Source organism: Trametes versicolor, assembly GCF_000271585.1.
Source record: "Trametes versicolor FP-101664 SS1 unplaced genomic scaffold TRAVEscaffold_12, whole genome shotgun sequence".
Lineage (NCBI taxonomy): Eukaryota > Fungi > Basidiomycota > Agaricomycetes > Polyporales > Polyporaceae > Trametes > Trametes versicolor.
Window position 1 is genome coordinate 2,052,036 of NW_007360332.1, and position 21,562 is coordinate 2,073,597.

The window sequence follows — 21,562 nt, forward strand, 5'->3', positions numbered from 1 at the left end:
CGATAACAAGCGGCGGGAATACAATGTCGGAACGGCTACGCTACCATACTCGCGCTCCCATTCTCACGCCCGTCTCGCCAACTTCGTGCCCTGCACACGTCGATCACGATCTACCGCGTCGTCGAAGCCGCAGGGGATCTGCTCGGGGACGTCAGCCGGAGCGCGCCCGACTCCCATCGCGCCGATCGCGTCGCGAATACAAACCATGAGGTGCACGTTGGTTTCCCCGCCACGGCCGCCGCTCGCGCGGCGCCGCCGACGGGTACTCACCCCGGGGGCCACGAGAAGGCCTGCACCACGCCCCGGGACCCTTCCCCAGCCGCCCCCTACCACGCGCGCTTGCTGGTCACCGCCCGTTTGGGGCTCTCTTCTTCGGCGCTGGACTCCCGTCGCCCTGTTGCGGTGTCTTCGCCGGCGTCTTGGCTGCAGGGCGCAATGCTTAACTGCGTGCGCCTGCAGGCCGGCAATAAGGCTCGACGGCACCCGGCGTGCTCGAGGGGTGTGCGATTGGCAATCGTGCCCGCAGCGGCAATCGCGCCGGCTGGCGCAGGCCCTGGCAGTGGGGGTGACGGCGAGGTGCCAAATTCTCCTGGCACTGTGGGGAGGGGCCGTCAGCGAAGGGAAGCAGGGGAGGGAAGCTCACGGGAGGGGCGAAGCGAAGCGGGGGAAGGGAAGAGAAGGGAAGGGGGCGAGGAAGGGGAGACACGTACCAGGAGGTGTGACTGGCGGTCTGGAGGAAAGAGGGAGAGGGAGGACGCAGGGTTTATATACCCGGGCCCGTCAAGGTTTGGACTCCGCAGGACCAAGGACCGCACCGCATCGCGACCGTGGTGTCATCAGATAAAGAACAATGGCCCGTTTGTCGCGGTCCTCGTGAGCCATACGGGAGACGGGATGAGTCGTTCCGGATATCCCAAAGCGCATGGCGGAGGTCGCTGAGTTGCAGAAAATGGCTTCCTGATGCTGGTGATGTATTGCCGAAGCGTCCTAGCCTCGTTGTCCCTGCACGAGAGCAGAGGCGGGTGGCACCGCGGTTCCGCCGTCCCCTGGGGCCAACTTGAGGTCCAAGTGTGTCAAAACGATGTACAAGGCCTTGGCACTTGTGAACAAAGGGTCAAAGCGTCTTTGGTGGACAAAGCAACGAACCGAACCGAGCGCGCCAACGCTTGGTCCTGCGGTGGCGCAAGTGTTTGGCAGTGTTTGGCCGTGTGGGCGTGGTGGGAGTTTTCCGGGCCAGAGCTTCCCAAGCGTACCGCGCGGACGCTAGTACGAGCGCTGAGGTTGTTCCGAATGGTCCAATCGCCAGATAGCGAGGGAGTCGCATGACGGAGTGCGCGCAGAGGAAGCGCGAGGAGGTCGGAGGAAGTGGTAGGTCGAAGCGCCCGTTACGGCGCACCCGCCAGCGCTCGACGCGCCCAACCGTGAGGTTCGCACTCGTCAGCAGGGACGCGCTGAGTACACGCTTCACAATTGCGAGCCGTTATCTCGTCGCGGTTGGCAACCTCACGAACCTTGGCGGAGTGAAGTGAAAACTCGCGCAAAGTCAAACTGAATAGGCGAGCACCCTGTGCATCTTCTGGTGCACTTCGAAAGACTTATTAGTACATAGACTCGTCTATCGCTGATGTGTCTCGGGTGCAGGAACTGGTCTGCGTACGGATGGCGAGGAGGGCCCTTGGGCCGGAATCGCAGGTCGGAGTCGCACGCGACGGAGTTTCGCAATGCTCGCACGGCCACCTGACCGTGTCCAAACGGGCAGGTCTGGCCCAGGTGTGCGATGCCCCCTCGCGAGTCTCCGCCATATCGTGAGCAGGACGTTATTGTGAGCTCGAAGGGGACGGTGACTCACCCGCGCAGCAGCAGCCGCCCCCGAACGTGGAGGGAGCATCGTCCTCGATCCGTCCTCAATCGCACACCAGATAACGCCTGCTGGCAACAGGGCCCTGATGCGCGCCCCCGTGCGCACTCGGCGCTCGCAGAAGCCCCACGAAGCGATGGGCGCATGAAAGCCCCCGGAGCGCGCGCGCGATCGTGCAGAATGCAGAACGCAGGACGGAGCGCACGAACGTGCGTGCCTCGCCCCCGCCCGGAACCCGCCCGCGCGCCCAACGTCGTTCGTCGGCGGCTGCGCGGCTGGAAGCCCCAGCGCATCCGTTTAGGTAAAAATGAGGAGAGGGGATGCGCGTGGGAGGTGGGCCGCGCGTGCGAACGGGCCCGCGCATCGACCTGCTGATGAGTGCCACCGGCGTATGTAAGACAAGGTTCACGCCTCGCCGCGAACGACGCACCTTCGACGTTCGCGGGCGCTCCGGGGACCTGCACGCGCGCGATAGGCCGGAGCATGCGCACCGCACCCGTGACGCGCCCGCCCGCCAAGCACCCTGAGTGCAGATACGCCCCGCGCTAGTTCGCGCATACCGGTCGAGGCCCCGGACTGCACGCGCCAGGAGAGAGTGCCCGGAGGACACGACGGAGATCAGACTGGCGGGGCGCGACGATCTCGATCGCGCCTCGAAGCTGTGTTTACGTCGTGCGCTCTCCGTTTGGAAACGCGTTCATACCGGGGCCTCCCGCGGCGGGATGTGGACGCGCGTATAGGCTTCCCGACGTGCCACCCGCGCTGTGCGCACTTGAGCGCCCTTGCCCGAGCCCTCTCGCGCGACGCGCACGGAGGGACCGGCCTTTCGTTCGTGCACGATAGCTGCGAAGGTGCAGTACGTACGAGCAATCAGCCTACTCGCCAGAGGGTTAGTTTCGCTGAACACAGCAGCGCGGGGTGCGCCTTCTCTGCCCTGGAGCAGGGTCTTCGCCGGGACACCATCGCCATAAGCGACCATCCCTGAACAGGTCCCCGCGCGATGCGCCGCCACCGCAAACTCTACGAACCGCGCACTGGTCTACCCCGCAGCGCCGTCCGTCCATCTGACTGCTGGCCAAAATAGAGCGCATGCGGGGGTGGGAGCATCGCACCGGGCACCCCCAGAAGCGAGCCCGCCTGAGCGCGACGGCCGGTGCTGCCTTCTCGACTCGGAGTCCTGCGCGGGGGAGCGACTATCGGCCGTGAACCTAGGGGGGCGGATTTTCTCAGCCGCACGCGTTGCCCGCTCGGCCAATGGCGGCGGGGCCTGTGGGCGTTGGTAAAGCTCGGAAATGAACGCGAACGTCCTATGCCGTACTGCTGTCTGCGCCGGGCGGGTCGAGGCGCAGGCTGGGGGTGCTGCGCTGGCCAGCTCGGCGCGGGTCCCTGAGGAAAAGAGAGCCTGTTTGGCAGACAGCGTGTCAGGATGGCGTGGGGGGTTGGTAGAGACCTACGTCAGTGGCAAAGGCCGTGTCTGCGCGGGTTGATCGTTCCGCGGTTGGTGCGACCCTTGACGGCAGTAGTAGACAGTGATCTTCGGAGGCGGCGGAATTGCAACGCTATACGAGCGACAGTAGCTGCCTACTCGTGAATTGTGGACCGTGGAACACAACATTGCGGACGGTCCTGCTCGATGTTCGGGTGATTCTGGGGAGTTAAGGCGGTCAGATATTGGCCGACGACGTATTCGCGATGCTAAGTCGCCGGCACCACACGCAAATAGCACCCACAGACGTCTGCATCGGCCGAGGAACCGAGGAGAGATGCAAGGACGGCGCCCTTGACAGGGAAGCTAGCGCAAGTGCCCAGCGCGCCGACGAAGTGAAGCGTCGCCAAAGTGTCCCTGACAGAAATGATGAGAAGGCAAGACGCCGTTCTGTGTGTCAAGATTTACTTACACGGGCGGCGAGCACGAGCCCAGGCTGGCAGTTATATCAGGTCTGCTGCTAGATGGGCCGAGAAGGACGGCGGGCAGAGAAGCTGCGCTGGAGTGGCATCGTGTCGCGGAAGCTGGTGTGTGAACGAAGCACAGCCGAGTTACGTTGGCGTCCTCTGTTCGGCGAGTGGGCAGCTCCTCCCTGCGCACTCGGTCGCCACGTCTGGGCCGGCGGGAGTTGACGATGCAGATCGCCCGGGGGGTCTCCCGCGAACATCCGAGAAGTTGTGTGGCCGGCGAAGAGTGTTTGTGCGTCCGGGGTGTGCGGACCGCGGCGGGGCGGGCCAATGGGAACTTGCGGGGCGAGCACGCCCGCCACGAGGAAATCGGGGGCGTCCTGAGAAAGGCAAGGGGATGCGAGAAAGCGGTAGCTATCGAGTGGCAATATCGCCCAGGGACGCCGCCGCGGACGGCGACACGCCGGGAAAGGCAAGTTTCGTAGTTCGCCGATCAAAAGGGTGCCGTAAGGGGCTCGCTCGAATCTTCAATCTCGCGACATTGCTCTCATTCGCCGCCCTCCCCGACCTCCTCCAGTCCACGCACCCTCGACGCTTCTCTTCTCCCACTCCGCCCAGACGCCTCTGCTCTTAAACACCGCCTGCGCGACGCCATGCCGCTATCTCCCCCCTCCCTTCCCACCCACCGCCGTCATGCACGCCCCACGTGTATCTCTCTGCGCACTCCCACCGGACGTTCTTGAGGAGATCGCGTTCCACGTCGCGCTCTCAGACGTCCTCGGTCCACCCGTGCATCTCATACCGCTGCTGTGCACCTGCCAGCACCTCAATGCTGTCCTCTGCAGACGGAACAATGTCTACCTCTACGCGCGCATCTACGCCGCCAAGTTCGACTCGCGCGCGGCACCGCGTCGTATGGGCCCGAAAGCGGGCCAGTCCAGCGCGCTCGCCGCGCAGCTGCCCAAATACTGCACCGCCCTCCGTAACATCCGCCGCGGGGACATCGACTCGCCTACGCTTGTAACCGACTTCCTGCGCGCGTTCGCCATGTGTCTGGAAAACGACGGCAAGAACGCCGCGCAGCTCGAGTGGGCGCACCTCTTCGAGTACGCGGAACAATTCATCCTCGAGCGCCTCTGGGAAGAGTCCGAGTCCAACAGCTCTAGTGGGTGGCCGGTGGAGGATGTCACAAACTCGCTCGTGCTGTGGCTGTACTGGTACTCGTCCTCCCAAGGTGCGCTCGTTCCAAATTATATATTCACCCAGTCACCCACATGTGCGTACGCTAGAACGGTTCGCGTCCAAGACCGCCGAAGAGCGCGCGCAGCTCATGGCGCTCGTCCGGCCCTACGCCCTGTACGGCTTCCGCTACCCGCCCTTCCTCGCCCCAGACAACCACGCGAACCTCCCGCTCCCCGGCAGCCCTGAGGCGTACCGCGAGCATTCCACCGTCACCCCGCACGGCTACTACCCGCTCTACCGCGAGCCCGCGCTCTGCAAGCACACGTTCCGCCACTACGGCCGCGCGCTCACGCTCGCGGAGCCGCCCATTGGGCTCATCGCGAAGCTCCTCTACATCGCGCTGCAGGAGCACAAGCCGATCGATGTCGACCAGCCGATTCCGGACGACCGCGAGGAGGCCGTGCTGCTGGGCGCACGCGGCCCGACCCGCGCGGACTACATTGAGTTCGCGCGCACTAAGGCGGCTCGGTACCCTGTCCGTGGTGGTTTAGATCTCGCCATGCGCCATGCTGGTGCGAGCGAGTCGCACGATAACGACTGGGCGCGCTGGCGCGGGTGCTTCAACCCCTGGGGTGCGCCGTCGCGGGACCGCAGCGCGGTATACACCTTCGGCAGCCTCACCGGCAACTGGGCGGGGCGGTCCTTGGTGAGTCGCGTCGCGTCGTTCCGTGTGCGAGTCAGTGCTTACGCGGACGGGCCACGCAGGACCCGGACGGACACGAATACACGCACGCGACGAACGCGCGCGAGTTCGACGCGGAGCTCGCGCAGCCGGACAGGCCGGATGTTACTGAGAACCCGCTGTTCTTCACGCTGCGCGAGCACCGCGCCCGCGCGCGGAGGGGTGGACGGGCGAGTGCGCTCCCGCATTGGGATGTGCAGTACCGCGACCCGCTGGATGAGGGGATTATGAACGCGTATTTCCCGCGCGGGTGGCCTGAGGGGTATTCTGCGGTGGAGATGGGTGAGACGCTAAGCATTGCGCTGCGCGGGCGGGGGAGGCAGTGGGTGTATGATACGTATGTCGCGGGGGCGGAGAAGGCGAAGCAGGGGCGGGTGGGGTGGGTCGAGGACGTGGAGATGGTGGACGGGGATGGGGGATGGGGGATGGGGACGGGGACGAGGACGAGGAGCGGGTGGGCCGCGCGCGCCGCGAGGTGCAGGCGGTGCTTGGGGAGAACATGGACGTCGACGAGCTCATCGACAGCATGGTGAGCGACAGCGACGACCCCAGCTCGCGGTCCAGCTCGAGCGACAGCCCTACGCCGGACCGCGACGACCACCGCGACATCATCATCACCGGCGAGGTACGTCTTCCCCTCTATGCGCTGCCGACTCGCTGCTGATACCGCTTTTCTGGTGATGCAGACGCAGACCCACCACGCGCTCGCGTGGGGCAACTACTGCCTCTACGGCCGCGTGCGCAGCTGGGACGGGCTCGTCGTGCTCGTGCGCACGCCCGCGCCCGACCCGCACCACCTGAGCCCGTTCCCGGAGCGCCTCGAGCCGTACGTGTTCCGCGGGTACCTCCTGGGCGGCGTGAACCTCGTCGGGTCGTGGCGGCATGTCACGGACAGCATACATACGATCCCGGTGGAGGGCCCGTTTGTGGTGAGCAGGGTCGTCGAGCAGAAGGCGCAGGCGCAGGCGTAGGTGGCGAGGGTGTGTGCATCTGGCGCGGCGGGCGGTGTACAGAGTTTCTTAGCATTATGTCGCTCATACATGACTTCAACTACTCACTATTCGGGCTCGTACTCTCAACTCTCACTGTATGATAGCACGGAACAGGAACAGTTAGACGGTGTACAATACGGTATTTGTGTATACATAGATACGACAGATAAGTAGGTACTATAGAACGTCCCCTTGAGTCTCGCGCGGCCTTCCTCCCGCCCGAGCGCTCGCCGACGTCACCTCTACACCCCTGCGGCGGCCGCGCTGAGTCGTCGATCCCGCACGCGCCGGCGCACGAAGAGAGCCCGCGAGACGGCCATGCACACGAACCCGGCCACGATGCACACCTGGTGACCGCGCGATCGTAGCGTCGGAACGGGTGCAGAGAACGGAACGCACGTCAGCTGAGCAGTTCACTCGGAGACGGAGGATGCGCCGGCAGAAAAGGCAGGAAGAGAACGCACCCCGGCGAAGACGATGGCGCGCCACCAGACGCGGGAGCCGGGCGCGGACGCGCTGTCCAGTAGGGCCCCGAACACGGGCGTGCCGACGAGCATGGACGTGCCCACGATCGAGAACGCGAGGCCCATCCGCAGCCTGCACCACCCACCGCGTTCACCAGCCCGCGTGTGTAGCCAGACCGGTCAGAGGTCCGGGATGCGCGAGGGCGGCGCGGAGATGAACGGAGGGCATGGACGAGAGGCGGAGTGAATGAAAGCGAAGACATGAGCACTTGGCTCGAAGAGGTAGACGACGCACGCACCCGAGCTCGCTGAGATCCGTGCACAGGGTCCCGAGCAGCGGAGGAATGAGCGACACGTCTGCAGTGAAGGGCACGCACGGTCAGCAAGGCAACCGCGGTCGGTTCCACATCAGGAAAGAGTAGAGTTAGCTTCATTGAGGCGAACACGAGAGTGCAGCACTTATACGTACACGCGCCCGACGAGAACCCGAAGAGCGCAGCGACGGCGACGACGCCGCCGGTGTCCGCCGCGCCGAACAGCGCGAACAGCAGCACGGCGGACGTGAGGATCGCGGGGAGCAGCATGTTGTACACCCCGAGCCTGTCTGCGAGCGCCATGGGCAGGATCCGGCCCAGCGTGCTCCCCGCGTTGAGGATCGCGAGCTGCAGGTGCGCGGCGTCGGTCAGGCTGCCGTCCGGTGCGTGGGTAGTGCGAGGAACGTACGATATACGTTGTGATTGCCGGAGAGACGCGGTGGTCGACGGCGAAGAGCTGGAGATAGAAGACTGGTCCTGGTCATGTCGGACGCCTAACTGGCCGCGAGTATATTCGGTTACTCACATGGGACGAACAGGCCGAGGTTCGTGCAGAATGCGCTGCAGAGCGGCGCGTCAGCCTTTGTGGACGTCGCTTATTAGGAGTACTGGCTGTACGCACCCCGCGATAGACCACATGTACGCGCCATCGCTCGCGATGTGCAGCATCCCATGACGAGTGAATATAGCGCTTCCACGTTTCGGCGGCAGGCGCGTGCGCATGAGGCAGTTCGCGATGAAGAGCAGGCCGCTTACGAGCCCGCCGCTCACGCGCACGCCGTTCGCAAACCCCATCTTCGGGTTCTCGAACAGGTGGTTGAGCAATATGGGGTAGACGATACCCCCACAGGACGCGCCGCTGACGACAAGGCCGGTCGCGAGCGCGCGGCGGCGCCGGAAGTGATGCGCGACGATGCTGAGAGACGGGAGAAAGAGGAGACCGACTCCGAGGCCGATCCCAAGGCCCTGCGCGAGGAAGACCTGGTAGTACTGATCTGGCTGGACGAGTGAGAGCATGAATATAGAAAAGACGAGAAGGCAGGATCCGGTGATCTGGACATAGTGGCTGGGATCGCGGGTGGCTGTTAGTGGCCGGCCACATGATGCGCGTTGGACCCACAACGTACAAGTAGCCGGAATCAAAGGCGCTCCCGACGAACACGGCCGGAGCGTACATCAGAAAGAGCTGGACGCTGCCGATCCAGCTGTGTAAAGCAATTTCGCTGAGATTATTGGCGTGCGGGAGAAGGCAGGATGACCGCACCTGATGTTGGAGGGGGAAACGTGGGAGAGGAATGTGCGGGTGTAGTAATCTGCGAGAAGCTGTAGCAGAGAAGTGAGAAGTGGCGCGAAGGCATACCTTGGTAGACACCGAAGGCGTTGAGGTACCTGTAACGGAGCTAAATGAGCATGTCATGGAATGAATGAATGGGCTGTCGACAGCAGGGAAAGAAATGGTGGTTCTCGACCTGCTTGAAAAATGCACGCGGCGCCCGTCTGCGCTGTGTCGCGCCACCCGCTCGTGCTGTCAATTTCCAGGCCGGCGTCATTGAGCATAACGAGCACACCTGCGTACGTGCGGAGGGTGTCCAGATGCTGTGGGACGAATTCCACGGTGGTCGAACTCTAATCTGGCAGACGGTTCGCCTTCGTCACATGTCTTGCGCAGCCTTTCCGTCTACTCCCGACGTTTCCACCGCCCCGGGTGGGATGCGCCTGGCTCTCTGGCAATTGTCCAGCGCACGGTGAGCCGGTTATGAGGGGATGATCGTACGACTAGGAAGCAAGCCGAAGAGGATGCGAAGAGAAGACGCGTGGCGTCAAGCTTCAACCCCTCCCAAGCGTTGCTGTGGCGAGGGGAACGTCCGGCCTCCACACCCCTGCGGCACCCACAGGGATGGCTAGGCCAGGGAGGCACAGGTGTGTGTGCCTGCAGCAAGGGAACAAACTTGATCGCGGAGCACTCACCCGAATGTCGAAAACTGTACCATCCATCTGCACAGAGTCCAGTCAACGATCATCCGGCATTCAGGAAAAGGGTGTAGAAAGTACGCACGCGCCGGCAACGGTGAGCCAGGCAGTCAAGCCACCGTCGGGCGGGGTGAGGTCGGGGGGCTGCGGCTCGGCGTCCTCGGGTTTCTCGACGAGGTCGCTGCGGCTGTTGTCCGACAGCGTGGTGCCGGTCCCCTGAGAGTTTGCCATAGCGTGGCGAGTGGTGTGCGAGCAGTGCAGCAGACGAGCGAGGGTGAACGAAGTAATAAGTCGCGGCGGCGCGAGCGCGGCGAGGACAGAGAACAAGGGCAAAAGGAAAGAAAGGCAGCAGTTGGCGTGCGAGGCGGAGACGGAGAGGGGAGACGAAAGGAGAGTGGGCACAAGGAGGAGGAGACGGATTTGAATGCCGGACAGCGGGGAGCCTCCGGCGCAGGGCCCAGTGATATGCTCGCGGCGCGCTGCGAACGCGAAGCGCACAACTCTATTCGCCCATCTGTGACCCCGGCTTCCCCGTCCACGCCCTCCATTCATCCCCTCACACATCCACCTACCGTTCCTGGATGCACTGCACTGTGCACCCACACTCTCTTTCCGTCCCTGCAGCCCAGGGAGCGTCCTCGACGGGTCGGATTCCCAGAAACAGGCCCCATGACTCGCACTATCACCCCCGTCCGCGTCGAGGCGGCTTCCGCTCTGGGAGAGGCCTCGAGGCGTGGCGAGCGTTGTGGCGGGCGGAGCACCCCCTGCGGTCACCATCCGTATCACCCTTCTGCGGATGAGCGCGAGAAGCTGCCCGTCTCCTGATAGGCGCGCCGAGATGGCCCAGCGCCCGCCGAGTATATCATACCCCGGCTGCAGTCTTCGAGCCTCCCAGCAAAGGCTAAAAGGGAAACAGAATCAGCGCTAACGTCTCCGTGAATCGATGTTGAAGCACGCACGCTCAACGCGTCTCGATACCACCCTCCCGTTCCAGCCCTCCTCGGATCCCTCCCCGGAGGCCGACCGCCGCGGACATGCACTCGTCTGGCCAGCAGCAGCAGCAGAGCGCGCGCACTCTGTGCCATCCTTCACCTGACACCGCAGGCAGCGACGATCATCGAGCCTTCGGCAGCAGCGCGCTTGCTTGCATCGCCCGTACCACCCTGTCGCCCCACCACTGGCCAGGATACGGCGCCCCCGTTCCCTGAATCACTCGCGCCGCGTCAACCGCCACGGAAGTCGACACGCCGGGCGTGAGTATGGGCGTAGGATAGAAGACAGCTCGCCGCGAGCTGATATGATGGACGTGCAGAGTTCTGCCAAACGTCCACTGGCGCCGCACACGTATCGCCGCGTTATCATGCCCGATGAGTAAGCCTATAAACGCATGGCGATTCGAAATCAATGATCTATCCCGATTTCGTTGCAGAGGGCCACATACCGTCATTGCATGAAGCCAGACTCGTGCGTAACCATCCTGGAGATGCGGCCGCAGGCGCGGCGAAAGCATCGCGACCGGGCAAAATCGTTCCCTGCGAGAATACGTACGACAGGCTGACATTCCTCCAGTTAACTAGACACGGCACTTGCATAGCCTAGGAAGGCCGACGCTTGTGCGGGCCTCATCCCGGTGTCCTCGTCTGGTGAATGCATTACTCAGACTAATGAGCCGGAACATGGCCAGCTGCGCCGCCGGTCGTAGGGTTCGATCGGCCGTCCTGACCATGACCACATTTCCCTCCCGCGATAGTCAGAGCCAAGCGTGGTCTAATGAGGAATTAACTAATCGGGACATATAAGCCTGCTGATGCCTTCGAGTAGACATGAAGAAGCATACCTGCTCGCGGATGCTCCGTGAATGCTAAAGAAACGTCGCATTCGAGCGAACGGACACGATCTGATATACCGGGGTCAGCCCTAATGGTAGACGAGCAGAAACATGCGGACGCCGCGAGGTGGAATCCTGCTCCCGCGCTCCAAGGGCGCCTGCCACTGGCCCAGGTCCTTGCAGGTCCTTGCTCGTCAGCTCGGGTGTCGTCTTCGTCTTGATACTCAATAAATGAGAAGGCCTGGAGCTGACGAGCAGGATATGTTCCATACTGATTCTCTCCTTATCTGCGGAGACTTGACTAGTACCCTACGCTCTTGTGCCGCACCATGGAGAACTAGTACATGCGAGTTGGCAACGCATATAGTCGACCATCTGGGGCGCCGATGTGTCAATCAGGCAGACACGCATTAACAAGAGACATGTACGTACCAGTGATGATGCATATATGCACAACGGCGTGAGAGGCCGTCGGCGTCTACCGATCGTCCAGAACGCGCGCTTGCGCAGCAACATCGCTCAGCCTCCGCCAGGGGCGCACGATGCGATGATGTCGAGAGGAAGAGCAGCGATGAAGCTGTATGTGTGGAGGTGGGCGCGGTCGCGTGGTGGTGGTACGGACAAAAGAGCACTTGGGAGGGCGCAGGCGGATGATCGACGCTAGTCAAAACACGTCAATTACCAAATCGAGAAGAAACATCGGGAGGCAAGTAGGGTGGCTCGGAATTGGTGGGGCTGGGGGTCGCCTCTCCACCATAGTCTCGTCACCAGACGTTATAGAGCCGCTCCTCTTTGGGACACGTCGGAGTGCGAAACCGGGAGAGAGAGGCGCGGTCTATTCCTGGACTACGTAGTAGGACAGGTTTTGTACCGACAAATCACGGGCGATGTTACTGTAACGTCACGCCTTCTTTGACCTTCTGTCAGTCACGGCTGTGACCTTGCCGCTTGCGGCATGTGCTCTCACGGTTGATGTTCTAACTGTGTCGTCTTCCGTCCGACTAGGTTCGAGTTGTCCCTCTCACTCTTACTATCATGTCCGTCGTCTCTTCGTTGTATTACCCACGTGTACTCGCTTTGTTTGCCCTGCCCATGAACGTCTTCGCTATCCCCGCCTCCTCGCTTCTCGCGCACGCATGTCTTCGCTCGCTGCACTCGTAAGGAGTCGGGCGAAGGATTATCAGTTTCAGTTGTCGTGCCAGTCTTACATAGCACCGGTATAAATTACCATTACATACCAAGCTTCATGTTAATGAAAATGAACGAAAGACGTACTCTCACACCTCAGAGGAACTGGGGTCTTGATCGTGGGAATAGGTCTTCTCTGCGTTTACTCTTTTCGTTATTCGTCCCTCTCTCGGCTCGTCAATCTTGGTCGCCTGCTCCCATCACAGCCACCCCCTGATTCTCGATCGCTTGCACATGGACTATGACCGATCGGCTCCGGTGCCATTTGGGCCTGCTTTCTGGTATTCCTGCCGGAACGATTACCTCAAGTCCGGAGCTTTGGTGGCGTACGGTATTGGCGGCAGACTTTCAGGTTTTTCAGGAACCCCTATGGTACGTGGTGTATGTTCTTATTCTGCACGTCGTCGTTGTTTGCGTCTCGTCGCGCATGTGTTACGGAGGTATGTTCTCTCCTCCACTTCCACCATTTGGTCCACAAGAGACCGTGTTCCATGTACGTCGCGCCTTTCGGTCTGTACTTTCGCGTACTACCCCTCGATTGCCGTTGCTACGTCTGTTTATTTCGGTACGATACTTCAAGATTACAGAGACGATTTCGCACATGCCGCGCCTTTCTTCGCCTTTACAGAGTACTACACCGGTCCGTCGCGTTCGAGTCTTTACGTGCAATACACACATTTTTGTGTCGTCGTCTTTCTTAGTTCCCCTTGCGCGTGGGGATGGCATAGCCCCGTTCGTTGGGGATCGCGTCGTTCGGGAGCTCAATGAACGAGCTCCCGGTGATCCCGAACCGTTCCTCCAGTTCCATGCGGACGCTTTGCGCGTACGTTAGAGGGTATGTTGCTCGTTTGTAATCAGTACCACTCACTCTACGTGCTCGTACGGGTACCAGGCGTTTCCGACGTTGGGACGCGACAGGCGTAGCGGTCCCGTCTGCGGGACCCACCCGGCGGGTGGGTCCATCTCAACGATCTTGGAGGCGACTCCGGCCCTCTGCGTGAATCCCAGCTCTTCCAGGGCCTGAATTAGTAGGTAGTTAGCGTTAGTGTGCCGTCTTCCTGTCGCGTCGCGATTACCTTGATGAAGTCGCTGAAGTTGGCCGTTTGCGGCGCGGACGGATGTCCGGCTAGGACGCTCTGTACGGCCTACCCACTGGTTAGCTCGCCTAAGGAATGATACCTTCGGTCTCTTTACCCAGTAGAGAGGGGTAACAAGTGCGTGAATGGGCGACATTTGCGTGAGCGGTGTGGGTAGAGCGTGGTGGTGGTGGTGGTAGTGGTTGAAGCAGGAGTCGCGATGACGGGGGACGTGACGGGCGGCATTTAAGGCGGTGACGAGTAACGACGGGTTGCGCAAGTTTGTAGCTCTTATGCTTCGATGGAACGGGGAGTTTGCCACACATGCTTTGCTAGTAAGGATGAGTGATCATGTTTGAAGATCATGGGGGAAAGCGCAAGCGTACAACACGTCGCGAGCACCATCGTTTCGTGCTGTGCGCAAGTTATGTAGCGCGTCTTTCGCTGCGACTTTCTACTGGATCGCTCACGTATGTTGTCATTTCGTCATCACGGGTTATAACGCAATGTATAAGCATGTTCTTGCTGTCCATTACCCAGGTCCTATACCGTTCGTTCAACATTTGTCTGTAATATGATGCTGTCACTACGTCGGACACCGCACAGGTTGGTTGGCTACTCACCCGCGGAAGCATCGTTTACCGTAGGATTGTTCTGTGTGTTGCGATGCCTGGGTTATATGTAGCAAGAGATGTGCAGGTTATTTCCATTGCATAACACGATGGGTGGGTGTTTTTTTTCTGTGTTGTTGCGTCATGTACGGAGTAGAGACGTCGGAGCCCACGTACCCCTATTGTCAGTTGTGGTCGTGGTGGCGCATAGGCGAGAGTGAGAGAGCATTGGTGGATTGGTGAGGGCGTTGGGCGCGAGGGGTACGCGCGCTGCAAGAGGAGGGTCGCATGTGTCGCGATGGCTGTGTGATCGCATCAAGCTATGCAGACCGCTATAGATGCGTCGTAGCGAGGTCAAGCCGCGGCCGCGCACCAGGGACAATGGTTTCCTCGGCCGTTGATTGAGTCGGGCCAGAGACCTCTCGCACGCTTTAGGAGAAGGAATGGGTGCAGCGCGGCGGCTGTGCAGTGTTATGAAGCCCTGCCCACCGTCATAGACGCGTCGTAGCGAGGTTCAGCCGCGCCCGCCCACCGGGGACGATGGTTTCATGGACGGCTGAGCGAGTCAGGCAAGAGACCTTTCGCGCGCTGCAGGAGAACGGACGGGTTCAGCGCGGCGCCTGTGTAGTCGTATGAAGTTCTGCAGACCGTCATAGACGCGTCGCAGCGCAATTAGTCCCCGGTCTCGCACGGGTGATAAACATCTCGCGAAAGGGTGACTACACAGACTGTGAAGCACGTGTGCGCCGAGAGAAGACGGCTGAGCGAGAAGGTGAGGGCCGTGGTTCGGTGCGCATCCATTCCGCTGGTCTTGATGACGATGTTGCGCGGAGGTCGCCACATTGTCGCATGTATCGAGGATCCATGGAGATGTCGCGCGTGCGCGAGTATATGTGTTGCGTATAGCGATGAGCGCAGTGCATCAGGGTTGTAGAGGATGTTGCGTGGAGCAGGCACCGCGAAGTGCCGGTCTTCTGTTCTCCCGCTCTGCCGTTCCTGTCATTGTGTGAACAAACGTTTTAGCTTGTTTCGCGAGGTTTCAGTCCATTTCAATGGTTAAATCAGATACGATGATGATCCATATATTCGGCGTGCCGCGTTAAGTCCTTTCACTCTGCAAAACAGTGAAATGATCCACCCCTGTACATTCATTTATATCGATGCTCCACGGCCTTCACTTGGGGCACGTCTGTTGCCACCTGTAAGAGTTCTGTCGTCTCGACTTCTGCCAACAAAACTTGCGCACCGACGCGTTAACGACCGTGCGTGCAGTGGACTCGATATCCGTACATTCTCGCGCACGTTTTCGGACCAAGACAAACACATCGCTGTGGGGTGAAAGTGGCGAAAGCATGGCGTCGACCGGGCGCACTCTGTCGTCACGAGTGGCAGCCTTAAATGTCGCCTCCCGGACCTGTACAAGGAGGGAACGTGTGGTTCTCTTCAGTTAGTCCATCCCTGCGCGATGAAAGAACCTGTCATTTAGCCAGCTTCATGAAGGGTACAGTTTGGTTCACGGCCCCTACCTGTCCTGCAAAAACCCGTGACCGCCCGAGGTATAGAGCTTGCGTGGTGTGCGCTGGTGGCATCTTTGTGACCACCGTGGCTGTTCGGGCAAGGTGGTTCTGCAAACAGTTCGGTAACCGGTTTCGTACTAGGAGTCGCGCAGCGTAGGGTAAGTGGCGGGGTAGCTCCAGCATGGTGTCCGTAGCGTAGTGCGCGGAATGGATCGCTAGCTCAAGTGCCTGCGTCCGCCGACTTGCTGATTACACCCAGAGCACGACGAACAGAGCTATGGAGCTTGTTCGCGTGAGTAGGTTGGTTTGTTGAGATCTGAGAGGGAATCGACGTCGTAGGTGTTCAATACAGCGAAGTGAGTGGAGTTTAGTCGGGTGAGGTCTGTGCGTGGGAATCAAATGGCGGACGGTGATTGGTTGTCTGGGCAGAGGTAAAGGAAATGTAGCGGGCGCTTATGTGGTTGGAGCTTTGTCGTTCCCGCGCCTCCAGCTTTGAAATTGTGCCATGGTCATCGTCGTGCTTGTGTCTAGTCTTCAACAATATTTAGAAGAGGGTAACGGATTGCGGGTTCCTTCTCAGGATAGGGCCGGGGATGAGTTTTGTTGTTCTAGTTGCAGTGCGCGGGAATTTGCCAACTTTGAACGGCGATGACGCGATCTTGGTTCGTTTTCTCGTGCTCATTTCCCACCAGGTCAGTTCTTATACCGCGGTTCATACGCGTTGGTCTCGTAACGATCACCCACCCACATCTACCGACAAGACTTGCCTATCGCAAATGCCCACACTGCACAGTGCTGGTTCGTATTGCTAGTCATCATTGGCACGATTTTCATGACATTATTGACGTTCCTCTTTAGCTTCTGAACGGATCTCTCCGTTAGGATGCTACGTGACTTCACATCCCCCATCCGGTATGTTGCATTGCATTTGCTGTCTCAATGACCGCTTCAATGGACTGACCGGCGTCGTTCAGTGGCAGTTATGGCCGACGCTGCCAATGCCGCCACGGCTTCGGGGCTCCCCGCGTACCACGGTACGGTAGTCGCTTATCGTCACCTGTCTATGTGTCGCTCACGTTCACGCGCAGGCCAGCCGCCTCATCGGGCGACAGCTGCGGGGTCTGGCCCCTCAGACGCGTCAATGCAAACCCTTGGTGAGTGTCCTAATTGTTTTGGGAAAATCTGCGTACTCACGAAGCCAACCTTGCGCTGGGTTACCTCCGTTTACTCGGATGTTGCCCTACGTCACTTTCATCTGTTAAACCTGTTTAAAATCTGTCTTAAATCGTCTAAACTCTGTATCAAAACATGTTGCAATGCGTTCTGAAACGTCGTTTGTCTTCCCGTCTTCCTTTCTGCCTCTCCCTCGCGTTTGTCGTTGGACAAACATCGTGTGGTGTTGTTTACGCGTCTTCATGGTCTTATGTGCTATCGCATTGCGATTGAATACTTCATCTACCGGCATGTGCGCTTTCTGTGTGTTATACGGTTCAGTCGTTGACGCTAGCTACATGTTGGTTGAAAATGGCAAATTGCAATCCGTTTCACGTCATGTTACACGCCATCACCTTGAGGCGATGTTTCAGTTTAGGTTACTTTCGACATCATACCTGAGTAGTCCCCACGTTCAAGCTGGTGATCTTGTGTTGAAGATATCGTTGCAGGCAGTGTTGTCAATGTTCAACCGTTGGCGCCTTTCGCATCTGAAAGAAATTGCTGCGTTTCATGGTGTGCCGTTGCCCCCGCGTTGTAATATTAGTAAACTCCTCGCAGCGCTTTCTGCTCACACTTGTGCTGCGAACAGTCATTGCGCGGATTATGTATTTCATGTTCTGAGCGGTCCTCGACAGAAACAGAATTTAGCCGTCCGTGGTTCCCCACAACCAGGGCCCTCTGTCGTTGACAGACAAGATAGCGGACCAGTGCCCCCGTTGGCTGTTCCGCCCAAGCCGCGCAATGTACACGTGAACAAAGTGGTTGAAGTTCCCGATGAGTCGCCTTCGCAGGATCATAGTTATGAATATTTGACGGTGGCGAACTCCGAGCTAAGAAATGCTATTATCAAAGAGTGGCAGGAAACGGTCTGCACTACAAACTTGAGAGATGTAGTGTGTGCCGTCTGCGGTAGAGATACTGAACTGAGTCGCATTCTTTTTGTGAAGCCTCGGAAGATTGATTTCTCGTTATTATGCAATCCTTTATTGCCGCCGGAGCTGCAACCGCGTTCTTACAATCGAGCCGCGTATGGTGGGGCTATCCTTCATCCCAAGGGTTTGACTAATGTCGACGACAGAGGCGATGTGAGAGTGTGTAAGGAGTGCATGGTGGACTTGTCTCATCCACGGGTGCCCCGATATGCTCTGGCTAACTGGTTGTATTACGGACACGAACAGCTCCCAGACCCTGTTAGAGAAGCTTTTCATGCGGCAACCCCTGTGGAGAGAGTGTTAGTATCTCGGGCGCGTGCAAGTAAGATATCTTATAAATTCAGCGAGTTGAAAGGTCATCCTATGAGTAAGCAACCTGCGCCGCTATCACAACGATGTGTGAAAGGAAATGTAGCGATACATCCTCAAGATGCAACCCACCTTAACGATGTTTTGCCACCGTCCAGTGACGTCATTCGTGACACTATATGTGCGGTCTTTGTGGGGGAAACACAGCCGACATTAGCCAATATTCAGAGATTGAATCCAATCCTGGTGCGTAAATCCCGAGTGAAAGCTATGATTGACTTCCTGGTTTCGAGAAACCCACATTATCGGCCCAGCGAGGGCTTCCGTGGTTTTAGTAAGGCTAACCTGGACAGTCTGTTCGGACCCGGGACGTCTGGGGTAGACGAAGGTGTGCCTTGTTCAATGGAGATCGGTCATATTAGTTTGAGTGCTGCAGTGGAAGGCGCGTCCAGTAACTACGTTCCTGGTCTCGACGATGTCCCTGATGATGAACACGATAGTATGCTGATGGAAAATGTAGGATATACCGACGGCGACAGCTCCCCATTAAATTATCACAAGATGACAATGGTCGCGTTGGCGCATTGCTTGAAAGATGGTCGGTATGTGAAGGCACAGGCTGCATCGAAGATGATCCCGGATTTCCGTAATTCGCACCTGATGTCGTGGCTGTTTCCACATCTTGATCCGTGGGGTATAGGGGGTTTCTTTAAGGAGGAAAGATTAACGAGTTTGACTATGGAGCAGCAGCTGAAGTACTTGCTCGCCGTCCACGATTCGCCGTTTCGGAAGGACCCCGACTTTGCGTTTGTGTACTATAATATCTTGCAGAAGAAAGCAGTTTTTGACTCCGTCTCTTTCAGGGTTGCTGCGTCAGAACGTGACAGAGTTATCGAGCGGTTGATGAAGATTGACGTACAAAAGCTAAGTAAGATGATTGCAGCTTTCAAAGCGAATCCTCATTACAAGCCCGAAGATCCGGGCGAAGCCGACATTCTCAAATTGCTTTTGAAGGTGAACACGATGTCTCGTGATTTACCAGGTTCCAATGGCTATAAAATAACTTTGCGTAATCAGATTCGTGGTTTGATCAATTACGAATGACCTCCTACTCTGTTCATCACTTTAAACCCGTCAGACCGTGATCATCCATTGGTGCGTTTATATGCAGGGGATGAGGTCAATTTGGAAGATGTCATGCGTGGAGAGGAATTATCGCGCTGGAAGAGAACTGTCCTTGCGGCGGAAAATCCAGCGGCATGCGCTCGATTTTTTGACACCATGATCACCAATTTTCTTCAGATTATTCTGCGCTTCAACCGCGCTGGTGTCGGTCTGTTTGGGAAATGTAAGGCGTATTATGGTACCGTGGAAGCACAAGGCAGGGGTACTTTACATTGTCATATGTTGGTTTGGCTCGAGGGCCACCCGCCGCCCCAGGAAATGCGTGATAGATTGGGTGGCTCCGTTGCTTATAGGAATATGATGTTCGAATGGCTGGAGTCTATCATAAAGTGCGAGTTACCCGGAACAACGGAGGTTGTGACTGAGATTCCTGGGAAACCTACAGCTCGACCAGAAAGGGTCAATGAGAAGGAGAGGACACATCCCGGGGTCGCATCTGCGCCGTCAATCAGCGCTTATGAGAGTGCTGATGAGTTTGAGGCAGCGTTTCAGGATTTTGTGTCGGATCTAGTGAAAGAGTTCAATTGGCATGAACACAAGCTGACTTGTTTCAAGTATGTTCCGAACGGCATGATACCTGAAGATCCTGAGCAGCGCGATGCGCTGTGCCGCATGCGTATTGATGGTAGCACAATCCCGCAGACTTGCATTGATGATGAGACCGGGGGAATTATTTTACGCAGATTGCATCCGCGTATCGCTAGCTATAATGACCTGATTATTTTCTTGATGAAGTCTAATATGGATATTAAGTTTATTGGATCTGGGGAAGCGGCAAAAGCATTGCTGTACTATGTCACGGACTATATCACGAAGCCATCACTTCCCACTCACATTGGATTGGGTGCGCTATCGTACGCCATACAGCGAACGAACGAGAAGTTTCCTCATATGAGCGGTGGTACGACAGGCTCTGAGTCGGTACGTTCGCGCGGTGCGTTGAGCTTGACCGTGAACCGCATGTTGTCTCAGCAGGAGATATCCCATCAACAAGTCATGAGCTATCTCGTCGGCGGAGGGGACGTTTACACTAGTCATACCTTCAAAGTATTACATTGGGCCACATTCGATCATTTGTTCAGGGCTCATTTTTCTGATGATATCGCTCTTGAACAGGGCGGCGATTTGACAGGTGATGCGCAGGAAGCTGCGGGTGTTTCGCATCACGTCGTCAACGCCGAAACCATAGTTGGTGACGTTCGCATGTGTGAAAGTCAGACAGGACATGTGCAAGATAACGAAGAGGATCAGCCTGACCTAGGCGTACCAACGGCGCAAGAGAAGGAAGAGTCCTTTGTGTTGACCATGCAGCGTGGTACGATCTCCGCTAGCAGTCAGCGCCAAGATTATACTTTGAGGAGTGCGGAGCCGGCGTTTGAGTGCTTGTCGTTGTACGAGTTTGTGGGAAGTGTGCACAAGGTTACAAAAAGCGAGGATAAATCCCGCGGCAAAGCTGGTAGACAGAGTGAGGCGCCCAAGGATGTCGATGCTCAGCAGAACGACGAGGAGCATAGTACGGTTGAGCAGTCCCATGGGGGTCTCGGCCGCCGCGCTGCCCCCCGTGGCATGTTTCTGTCCGATGCACACACTCAGTACCATACTCATTTGTTACGGAAACGTTCAAAGTTTCAAGTACCTGTGATTTTGGGTGACCGCATTCCTCGCTCAGACCGCGGTGACGAAGAGCGTGAAGCGTGGGCACGTATGATGTTGATTTTATTTATTCCTTGGCGGCAACCTGCAGATCTGCGCGGTCCTGATGAAAGCTGGACAGCTGCGTATGAGCGGCATAGTAGTAAGATATCGCTTAGGCACAAGAAGATTATAGCAAACATGAATGTCTTGTCAGAGTGCCGGGATGTTAGGGATTCGTTCCGAGATCTCCGTCGAACTGAAGCGCTGGCTTTTATGAAATCAGTCGGTGCACCGGCGGACACTACAAACAAACACACCGGAACAAATGGTGACATCAATGACCAGGATTTTCAGCTGTTCGATCGGCCGGATATGTACAATGTGTACGAAAACGTTAATGAGCCGGATGACTCTTCCCGCGCCCCATTGGACGATAGGATTGGGACTAGAAACAGAGAGATGTTAGATTTCTGTTATAGCAAGCCAGGCGCCATAAGTGATTCGCACAGCAGTGAGCCTCATCCGAGCGCGTTGCCGCAGTTTGGCGAGATGCCCCCAGCCGTCGTTCAACGTCACTCCACTATAATGCGCTTGCTGAAGAAGGACCGTAGGCCAACATTCAGTGATGCTGACGACAACCCTCGATCAAG

General features: G+C 58.2%; 5 protein-coding genes across 5 annotated transcripts; 3 read left to right on the forward strand and 2 right to left on the reverse strand.

Moving 5' to 3' along the window:
- Positions 1–4,444: 4,444 nt before the first annotated feature.
- On the forward strand, positions 4,445–5,906 carry TRAVEDRAFT_133376 (uncharacterized protein; the record flags this gene model as incomplete). Its single annotated transcript, XM_008045745.1, has 2 exons — positions 4,445–4,985; positions 5,041–5,906. 2 exons carry the CDS (start codon positions 4,445–4,447, stop codon positions 5,904–5,906), a joined length of 1,407 nt encoding a protein of 468 aa, XP_008043936.1.
- A 1,174-nt stretch (positions 5,907–7,080) lies between these two features.
- On the reverse strand, positions 7,081–9,647 carry TRAVEDRAFT_52879 (MFS general substrate transporter; the record flags this gene model as incomplete). The annotated part of the gene is made up of 11 exons (XM_008045393.1): positions 7,081–7,264; positions 7,431–7,488; positions 7,601–7,793; positions 7,855–7,916; positions 7,972–8,006; positions 8,068–8,511; positions 8,573–8,650; positions 8,710–8,758; positions 8,806–8,834; positions 9,414–9,440; positions 9,502–9,647. The coding sequence occupies 11 exons, from the start codon at positions 9,645–9,647 to the stop codon at positions 7,081–7,083; spliced, it is 1,305 nt and encodes a 434-aa protein (XP_008043584.1).
- Positions 9,648–13,129: 3,482 nt separating this feature from the next.
- Positions 13,130–13,665, reverse strand: TRAVEDRAFT_52880 (uncharacterized protein; the record flags this gene model as incomplete). Its single annotated transcript, XM_008045394.1, has 4 exons — positions 13,130–13,247; positions 13,301–13,452; positions 13,509–13,577; positions 13,627–13,665. 4 exons carry the CDS (start codon positions 13,663–13,665, stop codon positions 13,130–13,132), a joined length of 378 nt encoding a protein of 125 aa, XP_008043585.1.
- A 2,953-nt stretch (positions 13,666–16,618) lies between these two features.
- Positions 16,619–16,908, forward strand: TRAVEDRAFT_52881 (uncharacterized protein; the record flags this gene model as incomplete). Its single annotated transcript, XM_008045395.1, has 3 exons — positions 16,619–16,670; positions 16,725–16,790; positions 16,835–16,908. 3 exons carry the CDS (start codon positions 16,619–16,621, stop codon positions 16,906–16,908), a joined length of 192 nt encoding a protein of 63 aa, XP_008043586.1.
- A 3,935-nt stretch (positions 16,909–20,843) lies between these two features.
- Positions 20,844–21,170, forward strand: TRAVEDRAFT_134208 (uncharacterized protein; the record flags this gene model as incomplete). The annotated part of the gene is made up of 1 exon (XM_008045746.1): positions 20,844–21,170. A coding segment is annotated over one exon (327 nt), but the record flags the coding sequence as incomplete, so codon positions are not given.
- Positions 21,171–21,562: the final 392 nt, after the last annotated feature.